We start from the raw sequence: 19,278 nt of genomic DNA, 5'->3' as shown, positions 1-19,278 counted from the left end.
CCTTTGTTACACTGTGTCTTCCGGACTAGCTGTTATTGCTCTTGCCGGTCTTCTCAGTTGCAACTGCGTGCTATGGTACTTTTAGCTCCTCCTTCTTTTCTCTGTAGCATCTGGGTACTGAGGTTGGATTAAAGGATTGTTAACTTATATCAAGATAGGAAAGAGTAATTAGGCTTCGGGGAAAGGTTGCCAGTTATCTTTGGGCTCTAAAAGCAAATCGATTTTGAACGAATAGTACCATTAATCGGTATTTAGCCAAAGTAGTCTCTAGCCATCAAAGAGCTTTCTTCATTTGTTCAAAACAAACACTAAGCAGTTAGCAGTAGCAGTTGCATTCACAGCAGTTATTCATTAAGTTAGTGAACAGCTACTGAAACCTCGCCAAAGACATAGTAACAAACGAAGCCATAGCTTGGGCAGTGGGGGAGTTTAGTCCATATAAGGCTGCGGGACCTGATGGAATCATACCCATGATGTTGCAGGTAGGCCTCGAAATCACACTGCCTTGCAACCGGGCAAGAAACACTACCGTCAACCAAGTTTTTTAGGGCAATAAGCCTGACTTCATTTCTACTAAAGACTATAGAAAGGCTTATAGACAGGTATATAACAGAGGAGATTCTAATAGAATCGCCACTACATAGGAATCAGCATGCCTACATGAAAGGGAAGTCGACGGAAACGGCACTTCAGTCTGTAGTGAGCAAAGCTGAAAAAGCCATAGAGAACAAGCAAATAGCACTTGCTCTTTTCTTTGAAGGAGCATTTGATAGAACAAAAACAGATACTATCTATCTATAGATACTATCACTAGGACACTGTCGTGTCGAGACCAGGGTGAAAGGCGGCTGCCCGCAAGGTAGTTGCCTTTCGCCACACCTTTGATGCCTGGTGATAGACAGTCTCCTCAGGAAGCTAGAACTTGAAGGATTCTATGCACAGGCATACGCGGACGAGGGACTAGTGATGGTCACGGGTAAATTCGTGAACACAGTCTGTAAACCGATGAAAGTCGCGTGCAGGATAGCGGAACCCTGAAAAGACCGAGCTCATTCTCTTTACTAAGAGGCGGAATTTAACAGGCTTTAAACCTCCCATTATATATCAGACTCGCCTAACTTTGAGGCAGCAGGTCAAATATTTGGGCGTCACTAGACAGCAAGCTCACTTTTAAAACTCACGTAGAGCAGGCTGTAAATAAGGCAACGGCCCTAATATGGCAATTACAACGAACAATAGATACAAGATGGTGTCTAAAACCCCACGTTCTTTAGTGGCTTTATACCGCAGTCATACAACCGAGGATCTCGTACGGATTCGTGGTATGGTGGCCAGCCGTATTAAATGTCACCAACGCTTGGGAATTACTGGAGCTATGAGAATAACACCTGCGGCACCACTGAATATTCTTCTTGGGCTACCGGACCTCCCAGTCTTGATTGAGAGGGAGGCCATAGCGGCGCATAAGAGGATGAAGGATAGCGGAGAGTGGTGCAATGTTCACTTAAGACAAGGCCATATGACGATTGCTCTCAGGATGTGTAAGAACATACCAAGTATGACATCCAGATGCACTACAGAAAGTGGCAAACTAAGGTTAAAGAAGGGGTTTCAAGTGGAAATCCCGACAAGGGAAGAATGGTTGGCGAACCAAATTAAAGAGCCAAGTGGTTTCCAGGCCTGGTACACAGATAGATCGTGGATGAAAAGCACTAATTCAGCCGGAGCCGGAGTGTACAGGATGAAAACAAACACACAGGAGAATCCTTCCCGCTAGGAAAATACACCACAGTTTTCCAAGTGGAGGTGTTTACCATACTCGAAGTAGCAAACAAACGAGAGGCATTGGAAGGTAACGGGGGAATTTGCATCTACTCCGATAGTCAAGCTGCCCTTAAGGCGATTAAGAAACCCAGGGCTAGCTCAGCACTAGTCCAGGAATGCAGAGACGCATTGGAAAGGCTTGCAGCACACAGGGAAGTGAGACTGAGGTGGGTCCCAGGACACCAAGGTGTCGAAGGCAACGAGCGGGCCGACGAACTGGCAAGACAAGGTTGCGTTAACCCCTTTGTAGGCCCCGAACGTTGTCTCGGTATTAGCAAAAAACAAATCTCCCAGGCACTTAATAATTAGGCCTGGGAAAAAAACAAGGAAGAATTGGAGAAGGATAGAAGGATGTAGACTGGCCAAGGAAAAGACCCGACAAAGTATCAAAGACTTGGGTGGGAATCCTAACCGGGCACAACAGTCTAAACAGGCATCTACACCTTCTTGGCATTAAGATCAGGGTGGAAGCCCAGCGAAATAACTCCAGGATGATCCAGTGCCACAGGTGCCAACTCCATGGACACGCCCAGACTAGGTGGACGGTGGCATACAAATGCGTAAAGTGTGGCCAACTTCACGCAACCACTGAATGCACAAAACCAAGGGACCAGCCAGCCACATACGCAAATTGCGGAGGACCGCACACAGCGAATTACCTGGGATGCCCCAGGAACCCAAAACAGATCCTAAAGACCAAAGCTGCCAGACGGAATCGCCCACTCACCTAGGGCATCCATCACACCTCAGCATCCAGCAGCAGCTACCGCCCCACCACCGCCCGATACAGACCCGAATGCCATGCTGCAAGCATTCTTTGCTTCTATGCAGCAGCAATTCCAAATGCTCATGCAGAGCATCAAACCAGTGGAGGCCAACTAACATACATGCATTTCCTCACAATTTTTGTATTATGTCACTATCTTAATTTATTTATGAAAATATCCATTTAATGAATCTTAGGATTAACCTGTATATATGTATATTACATATAAATAAGAGTCAGTCAGTTAAGTAACTTATCCCGTTCAGTCGATTCCTATGTTCCGAGCAGTCAAAAATCCGAGCACCTAGATGCGACCCAGAATTATAAAAAGATGGCGCCAAATCTCGACAGTACGATCTCAAAAGACCAGCAAGAGCCATATGATGCTAGCCCGGAAGAAATACAGTGCATAACAAGCAAGCAAACAACCACTAAGCTACTAAAAAGACTACAATTTGTAATAGGTTTATAATCGTTTGCATTTGCATTTTCTTACTAGGGAGAAAGGTGGAGCTTTATTAAAATTTGAAAACAATTATATTTTTTAAGATGATTATTTTCCCTTAAAAATGTATAGTTAAGAGAACATTTTTTTTAGCGTAATTTTATGCAAATATATTAGATTCTCACCTACATAACCAGACGAAAAACAAAAAATTTAATTACATATTATTAAGTACGTTTATTTAAGTTTATTATCTTAACAAAGCCGCCAGTAAAACAATACTGTTAAGATAACAAAATTCACACGTGCAATCCTTATCTGGCAAAAAAAGAATTATTTTTTATTGTTTGCAGCTCCGGTTTGTCTAATTCGAATTTGGCTTTTTCTATGTCCTCATCGATGGCCTTAACCAGCTCGTCCAATGAAGAAAAATTTTTCTCCGGCCGTAGGTAGCCTAATATGGCCACTCGCAATTCTTGTCCATAAAAATCTTTCTCGAACTTGTGGATCAGGTGGGTTTCCATAGATTTCTTCGTGTTATTATAAAATGGGTTCCACCCGATGCTCATAACCATTTTATAGATCTCACCTGCGTCGATTTGAGCAAAACCATAGTAAACTCCTTTAAAAAAAAATTATCGTTTAAAATAATTGAAAACAATTTAAATCCTTACCAGGCGTTAAGTCTTCGGGAAGTTTATTCACAATTTCTTCTGGGAAATTGGCAGTGGGACATCCTAGTTCTTTTGATCCCCGGCCAAAGCCTTTAATTACAACGCCCTTGGTGAAATAAGGAAGACTTCGGATGACAGTAGACATAGTAAGATATTATTTATAAATGCAGTTAACTACGGGTAGTTAATATAGTTTTTGGCTAAAAAATTAAAAATTTTCGTTTAAAACCAGCGTTTACTATTCCTTACAAAATACAAATTAATTTTACCGCTTTAATTTAGCCACGCCTAAATGTCAAATTACTTACAGGTTAGTTAACCATTCGTCAAGAAGTAAGTCTACTAAATTTTTCTGGCTCCAGAAAAATAAAAAAAAAACGAAGAAGTTATTTTTCGACATAGACTATTTTTCTCGATGAACGGTGATTGGGGATTTAATTTTTTAATGCCTGTCTTAAAGAAGTCTCCAGCCAACCCTTTCTCCCAATACTTTCACTTCCTCGTCTGTTGAGAACCTCTATCCACCTATGAGCATCTTCATGGAAATGAAGAGGTGGAAATCTAAGAGGGCCAGGTCAGTGAAATATGCGGAGTGGTTTTAAACGCCTCATCCATAAAATGGTTTAAATTGTCAAAAAAAAATATATCCAATTTTCTTAAGCTTAGAAGACCACTTGTACACATTTATAGGCTTCATAACTTCATCCTATAGGCCGTTTTTATCTCATAGGTCATCACAACTGGAGTTTTTCCTTCGTACCTTGGCAGGAAATTGTTTCGACATTTTCCACGAGAAGTGCTCTTGCATCAAGAGTTCTTAACACACTAACCTTGAACTGGGCTCATTTTAAAGAAGAACAGGCAAAACTACAAAAAATAACTTGGTAAAGGAATAGTGCGTAGAAATGGAACATTTGCAAAAACACGATGAGTATAATCTGCACAAGGAAATAAAAGAAACAGCTGGAGTATATAGGAAACAGACTTTCTCTAACATACAAAATGAACAAGGATAAATGGCACAAGACAGCGCACAGAGAAAAACTACTTGGGAACAATATATTAGCAATCTCCACCGTCAATTGCAACAGAAGAGAGCACTATAAAAAGCTTGAAGAAGACGGTTGGACCAGATTTAGCGCCTGTTGATTTACTCAAGTTACTAGAAAACGAAAGTATTAACAAGCTATAAAGGCTTTTCAGCCAAATTTACAACACAGAAATTCCGAATCACATGGCTTACATCTTTTTATCCCATTCCCATAAACAAACAACGCAACAAGATGTGAAGATCATAGATTGATCAGCGTGATTCTCAAAATTCGAAAGCGCTGTTGAATGTTTTCAATTCAGACTTAGAAGAGGTCTTGATACGAGATGCGTTATATATATGCGTATTAAGAGTGCACTGGTGGCAACTCAAGTGTTGATTAAGAATTCCTACGATCAGAGAAAATATGTAGTGATATGTTTTATAGAGTATGAAAAAGCATTTGATAAAGTGCAACATCATAATCTGATTCAAATGCTGAGGCGATTTGACATAGAACAAAAAGTCTTATGCTGTTGTGAAAACTTGTACTGAACCAATTAGCTGCAGTTAGATTTACAGCAACGAAGTTACAAAGGCACAGAAAAGCCTCACAGGTATAAGACAGAGATGTTCCTCCCCACCCCTGTTTAACATTTACTCTAAAAACATCTTCCAAGAAGCTCTCGAAGGACAACAATTAGACATCAAAGTAACAATGGTAGATGGATCAACAATATAGGATATGCAGATGACACAGTCCTGATAGCAGATAATACGAATAACCTCCAAAGGCTTCTGGATATAGTTGGAATGCATGGCTAACTTATGGGAATTAACATCAACATAAAAAAGATAACATTTCTAGTAATCACCCGCAAATTAGATAAGTTCCAGAATGCGAAACTCTTATACGATAGTGAAGACATAGAACAACTAAAAAAGTGTAACTATCCGGGGACATGGTTATGTGAAGACTGATCTTCAAACGTACCAATCAAATGCCGGATAGAAAAGGCGAGGAGCTCATAAAAACGTCTATGCGAAATGCTACAAAGGTCTATCGAACTACTAATAGTACGGGAGTTAGAAAATCAGAGGGACATACACAGAAATTTATCTTTAGAAGAACGCTTACTATAATTTCAACAGAATGGAGCACCTCCTCATTATATAGTTTCTGTTAGGCAATGGTTGGCTGATCATTATCTTAACCAGTAAATTGGAAGATTGAATGGCCACCTAGATCCCTGGACCTAACACCTCTTGACTTCTTTTTGTGGGGTTACCTAAAATTTGTGGTTTTCAAAACGCCATCTGAGTCACTAGATCAACTCCAGCATAGAATAGTTTAGGAATGCCGTGCTGTATACAGAAAAACATTTGTAAATGTACGTGAAGAATTTGAAGAGAAGGCTTTATTATTGACTTCAAAATAACAAAAAGCATTATCAATATTTAATTAAATAATAATAAAAATTTCTTCTTCTAGAAGACTTTCTATAGCATCATTGGAAATCATTTTTCAAGAGCTTCAAGATAATGTATTACTCGACTCCGCTTTCTATTTAAGATTTTTAGGGGTGTATCTCACTCTGTTCAAGGAGTTGCAGATAAGGATGGGATAATATGCTTGTTTTTGTTCCCCCTTCGTTTTATAGAAACTGTTTTCAGCGTTTTTTTATTCAGTTTTTCGTCTCTAATATTAAATTTGTTAATTGTCACCCTGTATGTGTTCTAAGTGGAGTGGTGAAAAAATAACTTTAAATGTATTTGTAGACCCAAAACGTGTATTCGAGACTATTAACAGGGGATATACTTGTATAAAAACTTTGTCTGGTGTAAAAGGAAATGTCCCAGTCTGGATACAGAATTTTTTAAATATATAAACATAATGTGTCATCTCCCAGGGAGTCTGTGTGGGGTGTGCCACAAGGGAGTGTATTGTGAACTCTATTATTTGTCATTTATGTTATGAGTTACTTATTTTATTGGGTATTACGTCACTTATAGTAAAGATCAATTTAGAAAATACTATCTCACACGCTCACAAATTGAACTTAAATTAAATTACATATAACGAAAAGTATCGTTAAAGATTTAAGTTCATATTTTTTTTAAATATGTGAACAAGTCTATTTTCATTTTCTTTTTTCAATTTGTGAGGGTGTAAGATTTTAAATAAAGAACTTGAATTACTATAGGAATGGCTTGATACTGTAAACGATAAATTGAAATTAAGTTACTATAAAGAAAAAAATGTATGTTGATCGGTTCTAAAGTTTATGTCCAAACGTTTGTGGTTTGGGACATAATATTGATTTTGTTCCTAGAATTAGGTACTTAGATATTATGTTAGGTAACTAATAATTAATTACTAATTAATTAAAACTAATTAAAACTACAACTTTGTAAGGCAAGATCGACACACTAGAGTACATGCGTAACGTTTAACGTAGATATGCTTAAGTTGGAGTCGAGTAGGGATAGGTTGGGTCATAATGGGATTCTTGATACTTTTGATTTAAACAGTATATTTCTGAACCAACGAGAGTCTCTAATAGTTCGTTAACTCTCCTCGATCTAATATGCTATAATTCGGATATTATGAATATACATATATCGGATCATTTCTTAACATACTGTAATCTATAACTAAATAAATTAAATAACGAAAACAATACGTATAGACCTTAACACGAATTAACTTTGATAATTTTCAGATTGATCTAGAAAGTGCACCCTGGTAAATCAAATTTATGGTACTGAAAATATTGATGAAAAAGTTTTTATCCTCACTAATCATATGCTTAATATACTAGATATTCACGTACCTCTTACTGTTAAAACTTGTTTAAAATACTGTCCTTGGATTACTGATAATATAAAAATAAAGAAGCAACACAGAAATCGGGCTTTGATGCGCTTTCGAAAAACAAGAAATTTGGAACATTGGAACTATTATAAGCAAGATAACAAATTTTACCACCACTGCCATACGTAATGAAAAAAAGGCTTATTTAAATAACAAATTTCAAAACTGCACTACTTGAGACAAATGGAAGGAGCTTTATAAGTTGAATATAATAAATTACAAATTTAAACAAATTCCCGCAGATCTAAAAAAAGTCGATGAACTTAAAGACTGGTTCAGTCATTTAACTTCTAATATTACTCCTCCGACAAACCAAGCCTTCAGTTTCTAAAAATCTAATCAGAAGTTTCCACCATTATTTTCTTTTACACCAGTCGATGAAAATTTAGTATCAAATTTAATCATTAAACTTAAATCTAGGGCGTTTGGGCCTGATAATTTAAACACAACATTAATAATTCTTTTTTGTCTATTTATAACCCATATTATAAATAGTTGTTTGTTAAACTCCTACTTTCCAAAATCTTGAAAGTCTGCTTTTATTTTTCCACTTCCTAAAAATAATAATCCCTTAAATTATGGCAAACTTAGATCAATTTCAATTTTCCAGCCCTTTCAAAAATCTTGAAAAAAGTTATGGAAAAACAAATTACCGCCTATGTTACTGATAAGAATATTATATTACAGAAACAGTCTTTTTCGAAAGGGATTTAGCTGTGTTACCGCTCTTACTGACGTCACCGATGAGGTTATCGCCAGTTTGGACAAGGATGATGCAATGATTTTAATACTACTTGATTACTCTAAAGCATTTGATATGCTAAATCACGAACTTTTGATTAAATTTACATTATTTTGGTTTTAGTGCTACAGCTACTAAATTAATTTTATCTTTGTTAAGTGATAGAACACAACGAGATTTAATTGGAGAAGATAAGTCTAGGGCGGCAATAGTAAGGTCTGGCGTCCCTCAAGGTAGCATTGTGGGTCCTTTGTTGTATAGCATTTTTACGTCGGCTTTCATAGATAAATTGCAATTCTGTAAATACCACCTCTACGCGGACGACACACAATTATATTTGTCATTTAATGCTAGTAATGTTGAAAGAGCTAATTTTTATTTGAATGCTGACCTTGCTCTAGTAAATAGAGTTTCGACAGATCATTCTCTTAAATTAAATCCAAGCAAGAGCGTGGCAATGTTATTTTGTAGCGATAATAACAGAAGAGCGGTTTTGGATCATGTCCAACTAATTCTTAATGGAGAAGTTATCCCTTTTCATGTCTCAACTAAAAATCTAGGCCTAATGATAGACATCAGGCTAAAGTTCACAGACACATTACAAGTTGTCTTAAGAAAGGATTTTCAATGCTAAAAAACTTTACAAGCATAGATCTTATTTGTCAAAAGAAATAAACAAAATTTTATGCGACTCATTAATTCTATCCTATTTTAATTATGCAGATACAGTATATGGATCATTTTTAGACTGTGCTAATTCAAAAATTACAGAACTCGTGCATAGGGTTTATTTGTGCTTTAGACGTAGGGAAAGGGTATCACATAAATTAGTTGATCTTAAATGGCTTAATATGTTAAATCGCCGAGAGTTGCACTTCATAGGTTTTTTTTATAAAATAATGAATTTTAAAGCACCACCACATCTCTATAATAAGCTCAGATATCGTACTGACGTTCACAATATAAATATTTGCAGACATGATCTTTATATATACCTTTACCTAAGAAAGAAATGTTTAAAAAGTCATTTTCTTACAATATTGTGTCCAAAATTAATAAACACAAAATTAGGCAAGTCTATATCGGCTTTTAAAAAATCAATAAAAATGGTTTTTTCATCTAAACAAAATAATATTTAATGCATTGAAACAATTTATGTTATTTCTTTTTAATACTGACATCTCTGGTAAATCAGTCGCCCTGGTTTTGCTCTCTTTTGTGTCAGCACTGCGTGTTTGTATCTGGCGCGCGGTTGGAAATATACATTTTTATATGTATATTTTTTTCTACTATAAGAGTCTACAACAGAAATATAGTCAATATACCTGTCTCCCTGGTTCCTCCTTTCCTGTCTCCTATTAGTAAATAATAAGTAAGCTATGATATAATTTAGATTTTTTTCTTTTCGGTTAGTTATGTATGTAAGGTATGAATGCTATTCGTACAGTTTATAATGCGGTTCGCGATTTTTTTTTTCTAAATTATAAGTGTGATATCCAAGGTCCTAGCAGCTCCTTCTTCTGAGGGTAGCTGAAACATGAGCTTTATTTCCTCTTTACAGTTACATGCTGAATTAATACACACTGATGGTTTTTTTTTCTTTGTATTTATATTTATATTGAAAACTTTGTTCGAATCTAATATTCAACAATAATTATTTTTATCTAGCTTAAATAAACAGTCTTCGGGATCTCAAAATATAACCATTAAGAACAAATTTTTGGGTTCGGGGACTTTTATCGAGATACCGCAGCATAAGCACTTCTTTTATAATTGTATAACACTATATGGATTATGTGGTTTTTCGTTCGTATTTAGTCTGTAAGTTTATAAGGTTGAAATAACATCTTAATTTCTTTGTAACAGTTCTTATAATACTCGGTTAATAAATCATTATACAACGTTATTCATTTGTGCCTTTTATTATCTTCTAACTCGAACAGGTTATGGGCCCAGGTACGTCGCGTTAGCTCACCTGTATAAAGATAATAAAAAGTGTACAATCGCGAGTAGTATTCGTGTTTTGTGGAAAGCCGGAATAATGGCGGAAAGTGCAAAGTATAAAGTCGAAAAATTAAATGGTCAGAACTATCAGTCATGGAGTTATTTAGAAAAAATATTTCTTATCAATGCTGACTTATGGGGAGTAGTTTCGAGTGTATTACCAGCAGAAGAAGGCTCGACACTACCTGGAAAAAACAAAATGATAAGGCTTTGTCAACTATAGCCTTACTTGTCGACGTTAGTCAATTAGTGCATATCAGAAATAAAGAATATGCATGTGATGCGTGGGAAGCACTAAAGGAATATCACCAGAAATCAAGTTTATCTAGCATGGTTTTCCTACTAAAACGAATATGTAGGTTGTCGCTGGAGGAGAATGGTGATATGGAAGCACATATCAGTTTATTCCTAGAGTTGTTGAATAAATTGGCCGCCTTAGGGGAAGAAATTAAGGACAGGTTCGCAGCAGGAATTTTGCTGAGAAGTCTTCCAGGCTCGTACAGTTTTTTAATTACAGGGCTGGAAAGTAAGTCGTCGAATGAGTTTACACTGGAATTCGTAAAGAGTAAATTAATCGATGAGTAGAGGCGTCAGGGAGCTTCAGGAGGAAACAAATGGTAACTATACAAACCAGTTAAACACATGGTTAACTACAAAGGATTTTATACCCAATTTGACGGTAGCAGAAAGGGCGTTGTGAGATTAGCGGAGAAAGGGCGGCACTTCGAGGTTCACGGTATAGTAACAGGACTCATTAAGTGTGCGACTGGTGCGGGAGTGAAAAATTTAAAAATCGATATTGTTTTGTGCCGCGATTAGATTCAAATTTACTATCTGTGAAAAAGCTAACAAGTGCGGGATATGATGTGCAGCTCGATAAAAATGAGTGCAAAATCGCTTTACGCGGAAAAGTGATCGCAAGTGCGATGCCATCACCCGACTAAATACAAACTTTCGACTGTGGACCATGCACTTGAGTGTTTTTGAGCATTCCAGTGATTGTCAGCATACATGGCATCGACGGTTTGGACACAGGGACATGGATGCAGTTAAACACTTAATGGAAAGGAAAATGGCAATCGGGATTAATATTAAGGATTGTAGGATTAGGGAAACTTGTGACTGCTGTGTAAAATGTAAAATTATTCGTAAGAAATTTTCGAAATTTCCCGGTGAAATTTTCTCAAAGCAATGCATTTAATATTCTTGACTTAATACATACAGATGTTTGCGGTCCCATGAAGACTGTTACTCTAGGGGGTAAAGATACATTTCAACACTAATTGATGATTTTTCAAGGTATACAACTATATATTTAATAAATCATAAAAATGAAACTGTAAAATGTAATAGAATTTACGAGTAATCAGTTAGGCAGGGTTCCGAAAGTAATTAGGTCAGACAGGGGTGGCGAGTACCTTAATAATAATTTAAGGGAATTTTTAAAGGGTAAAGGTATAAAAATTCAATATACAGCGGGGTACTCTCCAGAAGAAAATGGGGTTGCAGAGAGAAAAAATAGGTCGCTAGTCGAGATGGCTAGGTGCATGCTCATCGATGCGGATTTACCCAAGAAATATTGGGGAGAAGCAATAGTGACAGTCAACTATTTGCAAAATCGCCTACCTACGAAGTCAAAAGAAAAAACACCGTTTGAGCGTTGATTGAAAAGGGAAATACATCTCGCATCTTCAATCAACGGTTTGAGTTATGGCATAAAGTAAAACCAGATGTGGCGACTTTGCAAATATTTGGATCTAAAGTGTATAGTCACATCCCAAAGGAAAGATGTAAAAATAAATTTGATCAAAAAGCTGAGTTATTTATATTTGTAGGTTATTCTCAGGAATCTAAAGCATATGGGTTGTTAAACGTAAATACATATTACAATTAGCCGTAGTGTAGTGTTTTCTGAAAAGAGAAAAGTGAAGAAGTATCCGTCGAATTTACGATGGAACAGGAGGACACAGAAACAGTAGAAGAAAAAGAGGTAGTAGATTTTGAAAACACAGAGGATATAGAAAATTCTACGGAGACATCTGATACGTATGACAGTTTAAGTTCAGAACAATCCCATGACAGTGATGCAGGCTATCAATTAGATGAAGATACGGATAAAGAGAATTTAGGTGACCGTAAATCCAGCAGAGTAAATAAAGGTGTTCCACCTGAGCGCTACATAGCAAAGTTAACAGTACTCCAAGAAGTAGAACCTAAAACCTTTAAAGAAGCACTTAAAAGCAGTGATAGTGAAAAATGGAAGCAAGCTATGGAAGAAGAGATCACGTCATTAAAAAATAATAAAACTTGGGATTTAATACAAGCACCGAAGGGAAAGAATATAGTGTCTTCCAAAGGGTATTCAAGTTAAAAACCGGTGAGGATCAGAACTCGAAGAAATACAAGGCACGACTGGTAGCAAGGGGTTTTAGCCAAAAATTCGGCGTAGATTACGATGAAGTGTTTGCTCCAGTTGTACGGCAGGCTACTCTTCGAATTTTATTAACGGAGTCATGGAGTCAAAATTTCATAGTAAAGCATCTAGACGCAAAAACAGTCTAAAACAATCTAAAACAGTCTAAAACAATCTGCTAGGATTTGGAACCAGAAACTTGATGATGTTTTGACAAAAGAAAAATTTTGTAAGAGCAATATTGATTCATGTTTATACATTAAGGAAATAAATAATGAAAGGATTTACGTAATAATATACGTGGATGATATTTTAATACCAGCAAAAGGTACTCGAGTAATTGATACGTTTCAAGAAACACTTAAATGTAATTTTGAAATAACGAGTTTAGGATTGCTGAAAAATTATTTAGGCATGCAGATTAAAAGAAACGAGCAAGGAATATTTAGTTTAAATCAGGCCAGTTATATAGACAAATTCTTGGGTAAGTTTATGATGAAAGATGCCAAAGAATCTTATAGATGTTGGATATTATAAGCTTAGCAGAGAAAAGCCTATGAAGAACAGTGAAATATACCAACAACTAATTGGTGGTTTATTATATATTGCAGTAAATACAAGACCGGATATATTTGCCAGTGTCACCATATTAAGCCAACAAAATAAAAATCCAAAAGAAGTAGACTGGAATGAAGCAAAAAGAGTATTAAGATATTTAAAGAAAAGTAAATATAAAAAGCTTGTTCTAGGACAACAAGGAACAGATAGTACATTATATGGCTACGCAGACGCTGACTGGGCAGAAGACAAAAAAGATAGAAAATCAAATAGCGGGTATATATTTATGCTACGTGGTTCAGCTATTAATTGGGGATGCAGAAAACAGAGCATTGGCTAAAGGATGTCAGGAAGCAATTTGGTTGAAAGGAGTAATAAAGATATTTGTGAATTTTGAGCCAAAAGTTGTTATATATAAAGATAATCAAAGCTGCTTAAAACTTTTAGCAAATCACAAATTTTGCAATCGGACGAAACACATTGATACAAAGTACCATTTTGTCAAGGAATTATATGAGAATAACGTTGTTACTTTCAGGTATTGTCCAACTGAAAACATGATAGCTGACATGTTGACTAAGCCTCTGAATAGGGTTAAGTTAGAATACTTAAGTAATAGAGGGGGTCTGTTTGACTAACTAAAAAATAATTTTAGTTGCAAGGGGATGTTCGAATCTAATATTCAACAATAATTATTTTTATCTAGCTTAAATAAACAGTCTTCATGGCGGCATCCGGATCTCAAAATAGAACCATTAAGAACACATTTTTGGGTTCGGGGACTTTTATCGAGATACCGCAGCATAAGCACTTCTTTTATAATTGTATAACACTATATGGATTATGTGGTTTTTCGTTCGTATTTAGTCTGTAAGTTTATAAGGTTGAAATAACATCTTAATTTCTTTGTAACAGTTCTTATAATACTCGGCTAATAAATCATTATACAACGTTATTCATTTGAGCTTTTTATTATCTTCTAACTCGCACAAACTTATTTATACCTATGAGTGAGCATATGTAATATCTTATGAGGAAATATAAACTGTCAATTATTATTATTATTTACTAGCTACTAATTAATATTCGATAATCATCGGAATTTGTTTAAATTAGTTTTAAGCCAGCAAATAAATCCTAATTTATTTATTTATTCTTCCGTGCTAAGAAAGAAGAGCATAAGTCGATTTTTTTCAAATTTCCGTTTTTTGCATTTTTGGAATCTTTTGGGATTGACTGATCATATAAAAAAAAAAATTGGCAAAAAAAAATTTTTTAAACGATTTTTTTTTAATTAAAAAAAGCACAAGTGCATACTCCATTAAATATTTTTATTCAAAAACATAAAAAGAAAAGCATAAAGACCAACTTTGTTCCTAATACATAAAAAGAATGGCATAAGTAACCATGAACATGGGCACTTATGCTGTTCTTTTTATGGAATTAGCTCAAACCATTTGAACGTGTGTGCTTCTTGTGCCAGCTATAGCCGCATATGCTTTTCTTTATATGTATTTACAGGCCCACATAATTTGTTGAATAAGCGTTAGTCGCAAATTAATAATTGGTAAGAGACGACGGACGTTCGTGTAGGTGGCTTTAATTTGTTTTGCTCTGGTTTCTCATTTTGTTGGTGTTTTTTTGTTGTTTATGCAATTGTGATGGAACGTAAAATGGTAAGTAGTATTAATGTTTTTATTATTTTTTTTTAAGTGATTACAAATCAAATGATTGCAATTAAAAATATTTCATGCTTTTATCATAATTATGGGACTAAAAGTTGGTATTAAGACATAGGTTCTTATCATGTTTTACCGAAAAATTTTTAGTGCAGCTACTAATTTTAACTATACAAGGTGTCTCAAATTCGGGGAGGGTGTTTACATACGGGATCTCGAAAACCGCAAGAGTTACAGGGCCGATTAAATGGAGGCAAAATTGTGCGTTTTGAACTTTTGGAAGAAAATACCTAACGTTTTAAAAAGTAATAAAATCCCGAATACCTAAAATATATCCTCGATTTATAAGTATTCGAAACTAATATCCGAGATTTCCGGGAAAAACACGACATTTGACTAAATGGATTTTATTTTGTATAGACTTTATTCTAAGAGATACCTACTTGAATTTCATAACTCCTTGTTATGTAAAACATGTACTATAGGAGACTTAAAAGTCATGTCCCTATGCTGTGTCTTACAGTTGGCATTCTTGCTAAGCATGCCTTAATACTATCAACAGGAATGGTCCTTTCCATATTGACATTTTCATTTGACAATTTTCCTAAGCGCTAAGTTGTCGTGTTTTGCAGTTATCCATATAACCTGTAAGGTGATGTGTAGGGACATGACTTAAGTCTCCGATAGTACGTAAGTACCACATATTATCATTTGTGAAAATTTTGTTGCAGAATATTCCATCAACATCCAGTATGCAATCGCGAAACATTATGGCGCTGTCTTTGAAAACTTCAAGCCCAAATATTGTCCACACCAACACCACTGATGATAGTGATAACAGCTTTAATGAGTTCTTGACATCGGATGTACTGAATGTGAGTGTACAAGACATTAATTTATCTGTTTTTGAAAGATCAGACTTAAACGAAAATATCGAAAACGCCGATCCCAATATTATAAGTAATAAAGACAATGTTAGAACCCCAGAGGAAAATGTCGAGAATAATATCGATTTATCTGAAAGTGAGGTATCGTCAGAAGAAGATTACTTTGCTGCGGTTGCTGGTATGAGAAAAAAAAAAGATATGTTCATTCCAAAGAAGAACGTAACAAGATTAGAAAAGCGAAAAAAATTCAATCTTACGTTGTACGGCCACCTTGCAATTGCCAAAATAAGTGTAAGGAAAAAATTATAATCGAAAGAAGATTGGAAATAAATAAAAAATTTTGGGCTTTAAATTATGAGTCAAGAAAAACATTTATATCAAATATGTGCGAAGAAAGTTTAGTTAAAATACGTAAAACAAAAAACCACAGTACCTTTAAAAGAAATAAAACCATTTATTACTTTTTAAAGACATCAAATAATGAACGAGTTAAAGTATGTAAAGAATTTTTTGCTGGTACACTTGGCTATAAAAAAAATAATGGTTCTCTATTAAAAAATATAACACCTTCAAAAGACAAAAGGGGAAAACATAATAACCAATTAAAAAAAGTAAATACAGAGAATATAAATTTACATGTAATGTCATTTTGCCCTACAATATCGCATTATCGAAGAGAGCATGCCCCCAAAAAGCTATATTTGCCTAGTGATTTGACAATAACAGGTATGCATACAAACTTTTTACAAACTTATGGTCATTCGTCCTGCAGCTATGAATCTTACCGTAAAGTAGTTGTGAATGACCTTAATATAGCATTCACAAAACTAGGGCATGAAGAATGTGAGAAGTGTGAAGCTCACAAACTTCATGAAGTCTCTCATTCGGAAAATGAGACCGATGAATGTGGTGAATGTTCTAACCATAAAATCCATTTAAAAAGGGCTAATAATGCTCGACAAAAATACAGGGCCGGCGAAAAACTTAATTCATCTAATGACTTACATGTAAGTGTGGACTTACAAAAAGTTATTATGTTGCCTCGTTTGGAGGCGTTTAAAGAGGTTATATTCACTCCCCGAATAATTGCATTCAATGAAAGTTTCGTTCCTTTGGGGAAATTTAACAAAAAAAGACCGCCATTTGCTGCAATTTGGCATGAGGGAGTGACTGGAAGAAAAAAAGAAGATATCACTAGCACATACCACAATTTTTTAACCACTTATGCGAGGGACTATGAAAATATAGTGTTTTGGGCGGACAACTGCACCGCACAAAACAAAAACTATTGCTTGTTCAGCTTTTTAATTTACATTATAAACTCAAATGAAATATGTGCAAATACTATAACATTTTGTTATTTTGAACCTGGACACACGTTTATGGCAGCTGATTCCTTTCATCACCTTGTGGAAAAGCAGCTTCGAAAGCAAGGTCGAGTTTATGATTTTCAAGATTTTTGCGATGTAGTTCAAAACTGCAGTTCTGTTAAACCAATCGTAAAAGAGATGAAGAAAGACGATTTCTGTCACTGGCCATCGCTAAGCTCTACTTACCAAATTAAGTCCAAGTCGGTATCGATACGAGATTTTAAAGCAATATCAGTTAAACGTGGATCAAAAAGCTTATATTTTAAAAAAGAAATAAATGGGACAGAAGACATTTTTGAGTTTTTACCAAAAAAATTTTTAAAAGGAAATTCTCAACTAAAAAAACCAGAACCTTTGGATCAAAATAAAGGCATATCTGATAGAAAAAATACTATTAATAATAAATTACTTAAATTACTGCCAGAACATAAACAAAATTTTTGGAAGGAACTGCCAGTTAACCAAAATAATCAAAATATTCCTGTTGATAATGACGAAAATGATGAATAAAAGCTGTTCCAAATAAAACCCAAATTTTAACATTTAATTAGACTCTAAGGCATTTTAATTTAAAATTAAGTTAAGCAAATATTTTAAGAGAATAAATCTTATGTTTTTAAGTAATAAATTTACTGTACTAATCTCTATATGTATTTTTCCTCATAAATTAGTAAAAAAATATACTTTTTTTATTATTTAGGCTTCTTTCAAATCATACAATGCAATTAAAATCAAATAGAGCTTAAGCCTATTTTACTATGTACGTTGTAATCTGTATGGGTTTATAATACTTACCAAGAAAAGCATATGTACCGATTAGGCGATATATGCTTTTCTTTCTAGGGATGTTGGCATAAAATAAAAATTAGATACCCTTATGCTTTTGTTTTTTCTTATTTTTGAAAGAACTTTTACATATTTAGAGATAATATTTTAAAGATATAGTTAAACACATGCAAGGAATTCAGTAGGCAAAAAAAAACCGTAGAATTTGCCATAAAACGAAAGACTTATGCGTTTTTCTCAAAAGTAGCAAAATGGTACTTATGCTCTTCTTTCTTAGCACGGCAGTATTGCAACTTGCATAATTTTGCATTTTCGTACATAAGCTCCCGTACTACAAACTTAAATGTGTAAACCCAGCGGACGCCAAGTCCTGCGCAATCCGCACCTCGCGACACCGTCATCAGACTTGTTATCATCCGAATTCCGTGCAAAAGAAACAACAAAAAATCGCGTAATAGGCGTCGTGTTAATAGTGGCAGCAATACTCACCGGTTTTAAAAATGCTGGAAATCGGCGGTGATAAAGTAAGTTTAGATTTACGTAAATACTATTAACACTATCTATGGCGAGTTAAAGGTTAATGTCTTATTTACAAAACACTGCCGCCCGTGTCCTAGAAACGACCTTTACACTATAAATGATGATTTGTGACTGAAAAAATTATTGAATATAAAAGCGCGGCGACGTCTTTTATGATTGCTATACACTTCTACATTTGCTGCTTATTCTAAATTAAATAAATTTTAATTGGTGGGATTTAGTTCATAAATGTCGGTACTTATCGAATCAAGATAATTTTTCTCTTAATTTACCGGGTAGTTTTTAGTTTGTTTAATGTCTATGTGTAGTAGAACCGTAGACAAAAAATTATTCTGAATATTAGGAGGAAAATCACTTAACTAACATCTGTATTATCAGTGCAATGAATATACGGATTCGAAAGAAATTTGTTTCCTAAACAGCTGATATCTGTCATATGTCGCCCTTATCGTTTAAAAACTTATTTTTACTATAATTTTTTTGTTGGTTATTTTCCCCTAATAGACAAGATTTTCCACCGAGAACTGCTTCGATGGATTATGATTATAGGAAAAATATGAATAGGAAAATATTGAAAATTTCGTAACGTGCCAGGGTTATTAGGATAGTCAAATAAATATTTTTATAGTTTTGAAATTTCCGGTTATTCCGGAATAGATGACAATTACGTTAATTTAAGTGGAAC

At 34.9% G+C, this 19,278-nt stretch overlaps 2 protein-coding genes across 2 annotated transcripts in view; one reads left to right on the top strand and one right to left on the bottom strand.

Annotated features, from left to right (window-relative positions):
• Positions 1–3,257: 3,257 nt before the first annotated feature.
• LOC126736906 (riboflavin kinase) lies at positions 3,258–18,964 on the bottom strand. Its single transcript, XM_050441537.1, has 3 exons — positions 18,543–18,964; positions 3,710–3,909; positions 3,258–3,657 (listed from the first exon to the last, which is right to left on the bottom strand). The coding sequence occupies exons 2-3, from the start codon at positions 3,852–3,854 to the stop codon at positions 3,350–3,352; spliced, it is 453 nt and encodes a 150-aa protein (XP_050297494.1). The 5' UTR covers positions 3,855–3,909; positions 18,543–18,964; the 3' UTR covers positions 3,258–3,349.
• LOC126736893 (UTP--glucose-1-phosphate uridylyltransferase) overlaps positions 18,415–19,278 on the top strand; it is a 75,278-nt gene continuing 74,414 nt past the window's right edge. Inside the window, exon 1 of the mRNA XM_050441514.1 lies at positions 18,415–18,577. Coding sequence (XP_050297471.1) covers positions 18,554–18,577 — 24 coding nt within the window. The 5' untranslated portion in view covers positions 18,415–18,553. The remainder of the gene's footprint in view (positions 18,578–19,278) is intronic.

The sequence above is a fragment of the Anthonomus grandis genome, chromosome 5 (assembly GCF_022605725.1).
Source record: "Anthonomus grandis grandis chromosome 5, icAntGran1.3, whole genome shotgun sequence".
In the NCBI taxonomy this organism is placed as follows: Eukaryota; Metazoa; Arthropoda; class Insecta; order Coleoptera; family Curculionidae; genus Anthonomus; species Anthonomus grandis.
Note: the sequence above shows the minus strand (reverse complement) of the source record. Positions and strands in the feature narration are given on the sequence as shown.

Bases quoted from the DNA above. Each gene is read 5' to 3' on its own strand.
- LOC126736906 (XM_050441537.1), bottom strand. From the start codon at position 3,854: ATGTCTACTGTCATCCGAAGTCTTCCTTATTTCACCAAGGGCGTTGTA. The intron at 3,658-3,709 runs GTAAGGATTTAA...TTTTTTTTAAAG, and splicing joins TCCCGAAGACTTAACGCCTG to GAGTTTACTATGGTTTTGCT.